The sequence below is a fragment of the Amphiprion ocellaris genome, chromosome 2 (genome assembly GCF_022539595.1).
Source record: "Amphiprion ocellaris isolate individual 3 ecotype Okinawa chromosome 2, ASM2253959v1, whole genome shotgun sequence".
In the NCBI taxonomy this organism is placed as follows: Eukaryota; Metazoa; Chordata; class Actinopteri; family Pomacentridae; genus Amphiprion; species Amphiprion ocellaris.
In genome coordinates this window covers 11,398,305-11,411,738 of record NC_072767.1, presented here as the reverse complement: position 1 = coordinate 11,411,738, position 13,434 = coordinate 11,398,305, and the positions used below count along the sequence as shown (strand labels likewise).

The 13,434-nt window shown below is 38.6% G+C and overlaps 1 protein-coding gene across 12 annotated transcripts in view; it reads left to right on the top strand.

The window, feature by feature from the left end:
- The window catches only part of eps15l1a (epidermal growth factor receptor pathway substrate 15-like 1a), a 53,712-nt gene that overhangs the window by 13,097 nt on the left and 27,181 nt on the right, over positions 1–13,434 (top strand). For 7 of the 12 annotated variants that reach the window (XM_035945017.2, XM_035945021.2, XM_035945016.2 and 4 more), the window contains exons 12-21: positions 787–849; positions 1,103–1,123; positions 2,143–2,228; positions 4,332–4,364; positions 5,893–5,965; positions 6,231–6,392; positions 6,721–6,918; positions 10,432–10,611; positions 11,655–11,760; positions 12,000–12,050. In XM_035945017.2, the coding sequence (XP_035800910.1) occupies positions 787–849; positions 1,103–1,123; positions 2,143–2,228; positions 4,332–4,364; positions 5,893–5,965; positions 6,231–6,392; positions 6,721–6,918; positions 10,432–10,611; positions 11,655–11,760; positions 12,000–12,050 (973 nt within the window). The remainder of the gene's footprint in view (positions 1–786; positions 850–1,102; positions 1,124–2,142; positions 2,229–4,331; positions 4,365–5,892; positions 5,966–6,230; positions 6,393–6,720; positions 6,919–10,431; positions 10,612–11,654; positions 11,761–11,999; positions 12,051–13,434) is intronic. The other 5 variants (XM_055017077.1, XM_035945020.2, XM_023263364.3 and 2 more) reach the window with 4 other exon arrangements.

The following is a 13,434-nucleotide window of genomic DNA, read 5'->3' as shown; positions in this document are numbered from 1 at the left end:
AGTATGTTTTTTTGTTGTTTTGTTTAGTTTTTTTATGTGCCAATGATTGAGCTTTAAAACTTCCATTATCTACAGTATGTACTGTGAACTTTAATTTTGTTTATTCTTTTACTAATATTTTACTAACATTTTATAATTACAGTAAAAATGTGTCTTTTTTTTACTATGCACTGTGAATTTTATGATCTTTATCTTTTAGTAACATTTATTATTTTATTCTGCAAAGTTCTATATGTTTGTTTTTACTTCTTTATTGTTATTTGTCCTTATGTGATATTCTTGAGTATTAAATTATTTAAGGCACATAGAATTGCCCCTATGGACAAAATGTGTTGTATATATTTGCCTTGACTCAGTATTTTATGGGAGAAATTGACACTTTTTGAAATGGAATAACTGATATTTGTAACTAATATGCATTTACAGTAAAAATACAAATCTCTGTGTCAAAGTATGAGTAACAAATTCCAACACAAAACTACACTGAAATGCCCACTTCGGTGCTGACAGGCTATCACTTGTGACGTGTAAGCAGTCATTTACTGCTGAAGGCAAGACATTGAAAAATACGGAAAAACAGATCCGACAATCTTCAAGATGTGTAATCAGTCAACCTCCTCTTTACATTACTTCTGCACTGACTTCAGTTTCAAACTTTGACTGTTGGCATGTTGGTGAGACAAAAGGAAATCCAAGTTCCTGTAGTTTTAAGTGTTATAATCTGTGTCTCATTTGACATTGGATGAAAACACAACTCTTCCTTTTGTCATTTGTTTGTGGTTGCAGAGTATGTCTGGATACATGACTCCAGTGGGATCAGAGATGGCTGCTTTGTCGGAAATGAGACGAGTGAGTAAGATTTTCTTCTTCTCTTTGCATCAACTCTAAGCTGTGTCATGCCTTTTGTCGAGTTGGGTATAAACATGTCTACCGGTCTGCCAAAACGCCAAAACAAACATATATAATATAAATAGATGGAGCCTATCCACCAACCTTCATAGGCTCATTATTCAAAGACATTTACTGCTCAATGTTGTTCTTCTCGTATTTTAACTCTTTTGCTGCTGATGTTTCTACCTTTCCCCTCTTCCTCTTCTCTCAGGCTATATTGTTCAAGTTGTGGGTAGGTAACTTAGACATACAGTCTACTTTTAAATGCTTTCAGTAGGTGGCTCATTACTAGAAAGCATGCAAGATTTTTCTCTTCATTTCAATGAAGTGCAGTGACAGTGTCTCACTGTCAACTGCCTGATGATGGAGGGAAGATTCAAAATTACTGAAAAATCTATTCTTTGAGAATCAGGATTCTTTGGAAATACAGATTTTTGAAACAGCAGCTGCTGTTCTGTTTTAGCAGTTATTTGTCACCTTGGAATATATAAATAAGTTTAATCGAGGGTGTTTTTTTTTTTGTTTTTTTTTTTTTTTAAATCTTTTTTTTTTCCATATAGTGCAAACACACTCTTGTGATACATGTCTATGAGGTCTGCCATTTCTCTATTTTTCATTCATTGCCTATGTAAGCAGCTGTGCAACACATTCTGGTAATATTGCATTACATTCTGGCCGCAACAGCCAACCAATGAAGTGTTCATCGAATCAGGTGTCCTTACCGGAGGCATGGAGCCTGTGCTTGTTTCTTGTTAGACAGCAGCTGTACGTTATCTAGGGTGGTAGGGCTTAGTTGTACAGCATCCAGTTTTAGGTAGCGACACAGCCTCTTACTTTCTTAAATGCCTCGATGCACACGTACCATCAGACTGGCGTCATCAACAGAAGCTAGTGGACAAAATGCTGGAAATTGGTTGAGAACCACCTTCAAATGTTCTCAGCTCATAAAACAAATATATCTTGAATCTTTCCTATCTTTGGCAGTTTGTCAGTGGTTGTGATACGTCCCCATTTGTTGGTAAATGTCCCAGGCCTTACCTACTGATTAAACCTCTGTGCTGCTCCTCTTTCTGAACACTGGTCTCTCTCCTATTCCCTCTTTACCTCTTTCTCCTGGCCTGATCTGCCATGGCTCATTTGGTGCCATGTCATCATCCTACTTTCTTTAACAAATAAAATTTACTTTGCCAACCTGTCTTCTTCCTTCCCTTGTCATCCTTTTCTCTTTCTACCTGCTGTCCCTTTCTACAGGACAGCTCTAGTTCAGTGGGTTCAGGAGAGTTTACCGGCATCAAAGAGTTGGATGACATCAGCCAGGAGATAGCCCAGTTGCAGAGGTAAGAAACATCACTGACAGCACTTAAATAACATAACAGTCCGCATCTATAAATGACGGGAAGGTTAAAACACAAATTTAAGTTTGAAGCATAAAATTAAACAAACTGTTGCATAAGTATTTCTCTCATTGTCATTTTTATTTTGTAGCAAATCATTTAGCCAAAACATAATGCAGTAATACCAGCAGCATTAGTGTAGCCATTTGTAAATTGTTCTAATAGCAGTCATTTACAAGATCCAGCTTGGAGTTTATGTTTAGTTTTGTTGTCAAGTCGCTATGCGTAAGATGAAGGCACTTTGTGATATCCTATGTGAAAGCTTTTAGTTTTGCTCAACCTATCACTTGTAACATTGACTCATCACTAGTCCATGTCATCATCCACATTCAGGCTTTGATCACTGCCTGTATTCACATTAAAACACAGACTACATCACGTCTTGACCAGCATGAGCCTGATTACATGATACTATTATTTAATATTATAAGATAAACTTCAGTAGATACATCTGAAATTTTTGTTTTCTCAAAATGTACTACTCACACAGAAAACTGATGACCAAATGAAATAGCACAAATATAGTTCACTGATTACAGAAGAACAATGTCACAGCACTATGTTTTTTAAATTTAAATGGTAAAGTGCTTTTTCAATGCCTGCACGTCATCCAACATTAGCTCGGTCGAAGATCAGTCCCCCATGTTCCCTTATACATCATTAAGTGTGCAGGTCTTCATGGGAAAAAAAATGTCTGATAGGGTGAATAACTGGTGGGCACAAAGTGTGGTTGTGGCTAAAGAGTCGTACGTTTTGGGCAAGATAACCTTCCCTTGTATGTCACATCTTTCCTTTTAAACTCCAAAAATATATTTGCCACAGTCCAAAATAGAAATTGCAATCATAGTTCACACTTTTGCAAAGTAATTAAATCCTGAGAGTTTGACATTTTGTTCCTTTATTATCTCACAGACTTCCTCTCCTAACACATACACTGAAGCTCATTGTAGACACATACATCATTTAATCTAACAAGGTCAGGCATAGAAACATTTCTGTATTACTTTCAACACACCACAGGTCTGAACTGCATGCACTTACATTGACTACTAGTCAAGTCAAGTCCCCATGGTGGTAGGAAAAGATGCAGACTTCCCCTTGCACATCTGTTCCAGTTGTTCTTTCACTCCCTGGTACTTTTTGACCTTCTTGGAACTTACTGTCAGCTGTGACCACACCATCTATCTCAACTGCCCTTTTCTGCTCCTTGTCAACCACCACTATGTCAGATTGGTTAGCCAGCATCTGCTTGTTACTTTGGAACTTGAAGTCTCACAGGATCTTAGCTCTCTTATTTTGAACCCCTTCTCATCTTGTGTTACATCAAGACACAGGGATTTTTAACCGACATGCAGCACAGATGTTCCTGTACACTGTCCCAGCCACTTGGTTGTGGCTATCAGTATGCGCTGTCCCAGCTTGCATCTTACACCCTGCTACTATATGCTGGACTGTGATAGTCCCCTGCCTCTATTGCTCTGGTACTCAGGGCCTGTTCTTGTGCTGCTATGACCAGAGTCTGGCTTTTTGTAGCCCCTGGTATGATTTCTCGATGTTAGTCACTCTTCCTCCTCATATAGCATGTTATAGTTTGATTGAACAAGGAAATCTGATGGAATCATTGTGTATTGGCTCTCCAGCAATGCACTTCACGTGAATAGTTACCTTGCTTTGCCTGGGGTACACTTTTGCAAAATGACAGGACACCAAGGGCCCATTAATGACATCCTAAATCCTATTCAAAACCTTCTCTACCTGTCCAGTTGTTGCTTGCCTCCTATAAATACATGCATACTTAATGGGGAAGCATACATCGTCAGATGTGGATGAACTTTTTGGTTTACTCCTTTCCGATTACTTTCTCTGTCCGTCCATCCATCCGTCCGTCTGTCCATCCATCCATCCATCCATCCATCCATCCATCCATCCATCCATCCATCCATCCATCCATCCATCCATCCATCCATCCATCCACCCACTCTTTCTTTGATGTATTATTTTATCAAGTTTTTGTTTGTTCACCACTTACTCTCCATGCTGCGTCAGCACTCTTGCCTTTACCCAGTGGAATACTCTCAGGTAAACACACCAGCTACTGAATATCCATGGGCTGGCATTCTGTCAAATTTACACAGAATGAATACTATGTCTGCTCACTAGTTTTCACTGTAGTATCAGTGTCAGATGGATCAGTGGGTTCACATACTTTCAAAACTGCCTAATTATTCTTTATTAAAATTATGGAATATTCCATTATTCTTTACCCATTGGTCATGGCGCATGCAAACTGTACATCACCACACTGTGATAACATTTTACACACACACTTGTCTGTTTGGAGGTAAGGGTCACTGCATTTAGTACAAAGTTGTATACAAAGTTATTTATCCTGTGAATAATCACAGCATAGACAGTCCTCTTCTAAGCGACAGGTGTCACCGCTGAGAAAAACACAATCGACACTGCTGGAATAGCAATAGAAGAGTTATTGTATAGTAAATATGTCATTAAAACACAAATACAATGGTGGTTTTTCCACTGTTTTAGGCATAATGTTTCATTTTTTCCAGTTGTTGCTGCAGTCTCCCTCTACGATATCTATGCCATCTGCAAATCCATTTTCTCCCAGAATAGTAGCTTGTAGACATGCCTGTAAGGATGGATATGCTCACAGTCTTGTGATTCCAGCTTGCACATATGTCAAGGTCAAGCCTACATCATGGATGGCAGTTAAAAACATATTGGAGCTGTGCAATGTACAGGGATGATGATGGCAAGCACAGACTAAGCTCGATGCAGTTTTAATATGTATCTAGTAAATAGTTTGTTTTGAATGATTAGACATCTTTACCAGGCAGCTTAGCTGCAACACGTGAATATAGCCTCCTGAGAATGGAGAGATCTTTTTTTCATTTGGGTGAGTCTTATCAGGAAGTTATTATGTTCGTGTTAAAGATTTCTCATTCACAACTACACAAGGGTTAGCTAGGGTCCAAGTTATATAAATTTTGCAATGAGAGTGTGTATTTGAGACTGCACAGTTGTCTTCATACCCTCCGTTTTTTGTGACTGTGTAGACTTGGATCATGTGGAAGCAAGATCTGTGAACTCTCCAAATTATGGCAGTTTTTTGCAGAAAGTAAAAATAAACAGATGATTTATTTTCTCTGGTTTACACACGAATCTAAGAACAGAGACAAGTAAAAACATGTTTTTTTTTTTATTTTTTACAAGTGTACCCTCTTTTGAAATGAAATACACATTGCATTTATTAGAACTCTTTGCAATTCCATTCTGTCATAATATAATACACAACCAAATACATATTTGTTAAAATAATAAATACATAAAATAAAAAAGAAAATAGATAAGAACAAGTAAAATATTTTTAACAAACTCATTTTTTATTAGAGTTGACAGTAGCTCATTTTTTCCATATCTATGACATTGTGGATTTGATAGAATCCCAGTCCAGTGTCTTGTTACTCTGATATGTTCGTGTGTGTACACAGCAGGGGTTGGTTAATTATTTAATTCCTGTTCTGTTTTCATTATTATCTTGTCTTTTGTGCACTTTTATGTGTAAATGTTTCCTGATATGTGTCAGGGAGAAGTATACTCTGGAGCAGGACATCAGGGAGACGGAGGAGGCCATCAGACATAAGAGTGTCGAGGTACAGGTGAGGACAAATTGTTTATTGGTCAGTTAGTACCACTGTGAACACATGGTTTTGCTTTATTTCCATTAATTTATTAAGATTGATCTGCTTTTAGAATGTTTGAACCTGTAAACTTCGCTCCCTGCTTGGCATATCTTTATACAAAGCCAATGGGTGCAGGGTACATGTAGTGCGTTAAAGAGCTTGGGTTGATCTAACACCTAACTATGGAATGTGGTTTTTGATTGCCATTCATATGTTATTTTCATTCATGGTCATTCATCAGGAGATGCAGAACGACCTTGACAGAGAGACAACCAGTCTGCAGGAGCTAGAGGCTCAGAAACAAGATGCTCAGGACCGCCTGGAGGAGATGGACCAACAGAAACATAAATTAGAAGACATGCTGAATGAAGTCCGGATGAAGTGCCAGGAGGAGTCCCAGATGGTGAGGAGTAGAGGAGGAACTGGAAGATGCAGAGGAAACTGAAAACAAGACACAGGTTTACACCCAAGACATGCATTGCTGTAGCTCTCCAATGTGTTTTTGTTTTTTTGTAATTTTGCAATTCTGTTTCGTTTTTCTGCTCAGCTACAAGAATTAATAATAGGCAACTAAAATATTGCCAAAGAGAAGAAAGCAAAGTATCTTTATCCATCAGGTGGCAGCATAGTTACCAGTTAGTGCAATGTTGAATGGATTTTAATGACCATCATTGCTTGGCCGGTGTTAACTTGTGACCCAGCCTCATTGTTTTGTTCTCTTTTGTCTTCAGATCTCAACCCTCCAGAGTCAGATCCACTCCCAGGAGTCAGACTTGCAGTGCCAGGAAGAAGAACTGAGCCGGGCAAAGGCTGACCTTGGCCGGTTGCAGCAGGAGGAGAATCAGCTGGAGCAGAGCTTGGCTGCTGGCAAGATCCAACTAGAGACCATCATCAAGTCTTTGAAGGCCACCCAGGATGAGATCAACCAGGTAGAACATACAGTTGTGCTCATAAGTTTACATACCCTGGCAGAATTTATGATTTCTTGTTCATTTTTCAGAGAATATGAATGATAACACAAAAACTTTTCTTTCACGCATGGTAAGTGGTTGGGTGAAGCCATTTATTATCAAACAACTGTATTTACTCTTTTTAAATCATATTGACAACAGAAACTACTCAAATAACCCTGATCAAAAGTTTACATACCCCAGTAGTGTATTTCCCCCTTTAACATCAATGACAGCTTGAAGTCTTTTGTGGTAGTTGTAGATGAGGGTCTTTATTTTGTCAGATTGTAAAGCTGCCCATTCTCCTTGGCAAAAAGCCTCCAGCTCCTGTAAATTATTGGGCTGCCTTGCATGAACTGCACGTTTGAGATCTCCCCAGAGTGGCTCAATGATATTGAGGTCAGGAGACTGAGATGGCCACTCCAGAACCTTTACTTTATTCTGTTGTAGCCACTGACAGGTAGACTTGGCCTTGTGCTTTGGATCGTTGAAACGTCCAAGTATGTCCCATGCGTAGCTTCCGGACTGATGAGTGCAAGTTTTCCTCCAGTATTTTCTGATAACATGCTGCATTCATCTTGTTTCCTGTGCCTCTGTAGCTCACACATCCCCAAAACATCAGCGATCCACCTCCATGTTTCACAGTAGGGATTGTGTACTTCTCATTATAAGCCTTGTTTACTCCTCTCCAAATGTAGCATTTATGGTTGTGGCCAAAAAGTTCAATTTTGGTCTCATTACTCCAAATGACTTTGTTCCAGAAATTTTGAGGCTTGTCTCTGTGCTGTTTGGCATATTGTAAGCAGGATGCTTTGTGGCATTTGCGTAGTAACGGCTTTCTTCTGGCGACTCGACCATGGAGCCCATTTTTGTTCAAGTGCCTCCTTATTGTGCATCTTGAAACAGCCACACCAGTTTTTTTCAGAGACTCCTGTATTTCAGCTGAAGTTATTTGTGTGTTTTTCTTTGCATCCCGAGCAATTTTTCTGGCAGCTGTGGCTGAAATTTTTGTTGGTCTATCTAACCGTGGTTTGGTTTCAACAGAACCCCTCAGTTTCCACTTCTTAATTAATGTTTGAACACTGCTGATAGGCATTTTCAGATCCTTGGATATCTTTTTATATCCCTTTCCTGTTTTATACAGTTCAATTACCTTTTCCCGCAGATCCTTTGACAATTCTTTTGCTTTCCCCATGATTTAGAAGCCAGAAACGTCAGTGCAGCACTGGATGAAAGATGAAGGGCCTGTCAAGAGCCCAGAAACTCACTGACCTTTTATACACACACACTGATTACAAGCAAATAGATCACAGGTGAGGATGGTTACCTTTAGTAGCCATTCAAACCCGTTTGTGTCAACTTTTGTGCCTGTTATCAGGCCAAACCTCCAGGGTATGTAAACTTTTGATCAGGGCCATTTGGGTACTTTCTATTGTCATTATAATTTAAAAAGAATAAACCCAGTTGTTTGATAATAAAAAACTATAGCACAACACTAACCATGAGTGAAAGAAAGGTTTTTGTGTTATCGTTCATATTCTCTGAAAAATGGCCAAGAAATCATAAATTCTGCCAGGGTATGTAAACTTACGAGCACAACTGTAGGTCTTGTTTGTGTGTGTCTGAAAACTGTCAATAGGAGGCGCCACTGCGCCAAGTAACCCTTCCATCCATTATCTAAACACCGCTTAATCCTCATTAGGGTGGTGCGGGGCTGGAGTCTATCCCAGCTGATTTAGGGTGAAGGCAGGGCACACCTGGACAGGTTCCCAGTCTATCAAACAAGAGACAAACAATCACACTCACATTCAGTTAACCTCAGCATGTTTTTGGACCGTGAGAGGAAGCTGGAGAACCTGGACAAAACCCACGCATGCACAGGGAGAACATGGAAACTCCACTGTGTAATCTACTTCTTTATTACCACTGTAGTCAGTATTTGGTTGTCCTATACCACCAGACAGATTAGAGCACAACATGTGTGTGTTAGTCTAAGCTGCTGTGGTGTGTCATCTGTTTCCTCACAGCTACCCCTTGCACATACACCATTTAATGCTTGTAACATGCATATACAGCTTGGCTTTACACAGATGATTTGTAATTGTATATGGTGTGGTCTTCATCCTCCCTTAATAAAATTCTTTTTGGTGAGCCCTAAAAATATATTCTTTTGAATGTACTTAATGTCAAATCAACTGTTGCAAAAAATTTATATTTTCTTTTTTTATGGAGAGCGGCTGCTATGGTCAACGTTAAATAGTGTCATGTAAAACTGTGTCCTAGTGACAAGCTTTCATGGTGAAAAGTATGAGAACATCTAATAGGCACTTTGAAAATGACTTCTACTGTCTAATACATATGTGCACTTATGCTCAAGAATTCAAAAATTTTAGAACATGTTCACCCCCAAACATATTGGTTTACTTTCCTTACTTGTGCTATCATGAATACTTGCTATTCATAATAGCACAAAAACATAAAAAAAAAAACTATGAATCGGCGTCTTCACCATTCAGATACTAGGGCAAAGACCCAGTACCAAATGTCATATGAATATGAAAATTGCATCTAGTTTATGCATAGTGATGTTTATTATCTAGACCTGGGAAGGTGTGATATGGATATTTTTTCATAAAGAGAGTAAAGGTTTCATAAGTCTAAAACATTTAGTGGTGTCTACTAGTTAATCAAAGATAGATATAATTAAGATTGAACTGGTCTTGTTGTCTGAGCGGAGATAGTGTAGAGAAATCACATTACATAAATAAACAATAGTTTTGAATAGGAGTAGGATTAAGAATTGAGACTGAAACTGGAATGTCTCACACCCTTTCACAACAATATGTGGATCAAAAATTTTGAATCAATTGCTATATTATATTGTTGGTATTGTAAGTGTCTCCTTAAGTTTCTCCTACACCAGTAAAGTCAAAATTGAGAGTTAGCAACAAGCTTTAGTGTCGTGTGTATCTGTGAAATTTGTATTTTCAGAGATAAGAGAGAGTTGTTGTTGCATAATAGATTAGTCAATGAAAAGAAGCAAAATGTAATTTAGGTCAGCCCTACAGTCCACAGTCATCCAGTAAGTGCAGAGCCACAGATGAACACATACAGCACTGTGCAAGCTTTGGCACTAAAAATTAAGTGGGGACTCTTGCAAAACATATTGTGATGCATACTTTACAGTTATGAACTAACTTGGAGAAAAAAAAAATTAAAAAGCCAGATCAACATTGGGTGAGCACCCTTTGCCTTTTTAACAGTACCAGTTCTTCTCAGTACAGTTGCAAATATTCTTTCAAGGTACTAGGAAGGGAGGTTTTTCAAGCATATTGGAGAATGCCTAGACTTATTTGCACAGTTGTTATGAGGGTGATTTTCACAAAGGGAACTTATTAGTTTAAGGGGCTATCGTTAGCTGTCATGCCAGTCTTACATAATTGAAAATGTCCGGAAAAGTTATTTGTAACCGTTTGTGTGTGTATCCTACAGGCTCGAAGCAAATTGTCCCAGATTCAGGACAGTCAGCAAGAAGTGTCTAAAAGCATTGAGCAGTACAACAGCACCTTAAATGGAACTCATGGAGGCAGTATGACCAACCTGGCTGACATGAGCGAGGGTTTCAGTGACAGAGAGAATGGAGGATTCCCAGCCGTGGTGAGAGCAGCACAGGTCAGAATCTCTATTATATTATATCTCTGCTTTACCTCCCACTGGCAACATAATTGAATGCTGCACTAAAGCTCCTTACGTACATATGTTTTTAACAGGTTAGAATGCTGTAATTTTTTTTTTTGAAAAAAAAAAACACATCTGTTTCTCTCTAATGTTTATCACGTTTTATTTTATCCTCCTTGTTTTCATTTTTGTCCAGACATGTTACATACCTAGACAAGGCATTACCAGTGGTTTGCAAACTGCTGCATGACAGTCCTCTAGCTTTCATTTTTGTCACTGAACAAAAAATGACAGCTCTCTTTCTGTTTTCTTCAGGCTTGCAATTCTTCGGAGTTCCTACACCCTGATCAAAACCTACTATTTTCATAATAACTGAATTCCATTGGTTTAGTCCATCTCATACCAGGAAGATCGCTATTATTTTATTTCAGGATGTTCATCCGAAGGAGGTTACATGTATTTCAACATTCGTACAAACACACACGTTACATTTGTTATATATTTTTAGTACTTTCTATATCTGCCTTTATTTTTGATGACAGATTCCATCCTGGAGGATTGTTGCACAAATTTCTGGAGATGTTCTATCACTCTTCAAAGACTATTTTTTCAGCTACTCTTTGCTGGATAGGTTGTGTTGCTCTGCCTCTCTCTTTAAAATACCCTAATGGTGTTCTGTTGCATTCAAGTCAGGCTTGCATGATTTCGTCAGTGTGCTTTTGATCCTTGCAATGCATCTTACCGTCAGGAAATGCTCAGCTGTCGTTTTTTTTTTTTAACTAAGGCGTTAATTCCCTGTGTGATCATATTAGAGGATTCACTTTGGGGTATTGACGGCTCATTTTTGGAGGGTTTTGATGGCTGCACTAATTTTTATGTGATGTCATTAGGATTTCTATAGAATAAAGAGAGTAAACACTTCTTTTTCTGTTTTTGTGTGCTAAATTGTGTGGATGTTAATTGGAAATCTCAATTCAAGGCATTAAATAGCATAATCTTTCTCTCTCTGTTTGTCTTTGTCTTTCTCCATTCTACAGGAAGATCCATTCAAAGTGAAGCCGTCAGTGTTCAACAGCCAGCCACAGGAGCTTCACACTGACCCCTTCCACTCTGAAGACCCCTTCAAAACAGACCCATTCAAAGGTTGTCTCCCCCCCCTTTACTTTCTTTTCCCCCCTCCTCAGAATTCGACATAGCCTTTCTCTGTCATCCATTTATTGTGCTGCTTTTTTGTCATCCATTCATATTTCTCCTCTCCTCTCCTCTCCTTTGCAACCTTTTGTTTTTCAGCTGAGCTGCTCTCTGACTGTCTTTTATGTCTTCCTCCTTCGGTTCCTTTCCTCCTACTTTTACCTCATTTTCCTGCTTAATTTCTCTTGTAGGTGACCCTTTTCAAAATGACCCTTTTGCAAAGCAGCAGCCAACATCCACAGGTATTTACTTGAGGATTTTTTTTGACAGATTTAATTTAGCAAAACAACAAAATACATACATTTGAATTGAATAATTGATATCAGACAGTTCGTTCACTGGGGCAAAGTAAAGTTAGTATATAGAGAAAACCCATGCACATCAGAACCAACTATGTGCATGTATTACAAGCTTACAGAACTGTATTCACAAAAGGACATCAATTATCACAAGAGTCAAATCTACTCCATGAGGACAAATGTGGCCCTGCGAGCACAGGGCTGTGACGAGTGCTCGCCCCAACTTTTGCACACACTCACAACTACTTAACGCTCACTCATCAAGTTGACTTTTGAGACTTAGGAGGTGCGATAGTGGCTGATCTCCCACTCTTTTGATTGATCACTTTCAAATGCCACAGTCTCTGGAATGTCTCTGACCCTCTGACAGTGCTAGGAGAAGTACTCAGATCTTGTACTTAAAGTAAAATTACAGTACTACAGTGCAAGAAATTTGCTGTTGCAAGTTAAAGTCCTGCATTTAAATGTTTACTTGAGGAAAAATATTGGTATTAGCATCAAAATATACTTAAATACTAAAATTGAAGGTACTCATTATGCAGAATGGTCAATTTCAGAATGAAGTACTATAAGCAGTTGTGAACAAAAGTTTGCACAAATATAAATACTGTTAATCTTGCCAGTTTTACGTTTCCAGTGGCTCTGAAGGAATTACTGACAAAACATTATTTCTGCAACCCTCTGATGCCCTTTAATGTTAAATCACATTTTCTCTACTCCATTATTTTCTTTGCCATGAAGTCAGGATTCATATGAACCAAAATAAAAACCAGAGATGCTTTTCTCAGATGTAAAACATGTCATCTTTGACAGAGTTGCATTTTAAATATATAATGGTCACAAATAGTCCGACACTAATGTTGCTCCATAACAACACACAGTGAGTTGCTGTTACAGCCTGTGGCACTGTGTTATAGTATTTTCTGACAAAGTAAAACTAAGAGTGGCATGACAGCATGACGGTTGCTGAAGACAGACAGTAATGTTAATCTTTTGAACTGATTAAACCCCCTCCCCTCTGCGTTCACATCGCTTCTCCTTAAATGTGCCTTAACACGCAGCTGACGGAGTGATGAACGGTCATTCTGTACTCTCAAATATTTTGTACGCTTTCGTTATTTCTGCAGTTACTTACTGACTTTTAAGCTGTTAGCTAATGCTATGCTAGGTTGGCATAACTACAGCAATGTTATTGCTAACATAAACCGACAAGGAGTAACTTAAACTAGGTTAGCACAACTGTAGCAATGCAGCGAAAATGAAAAGCATGACCAACGCAACGGAGCACATGTCACTCGTCATGACACGTGACAAAGAGAGTTAAAGT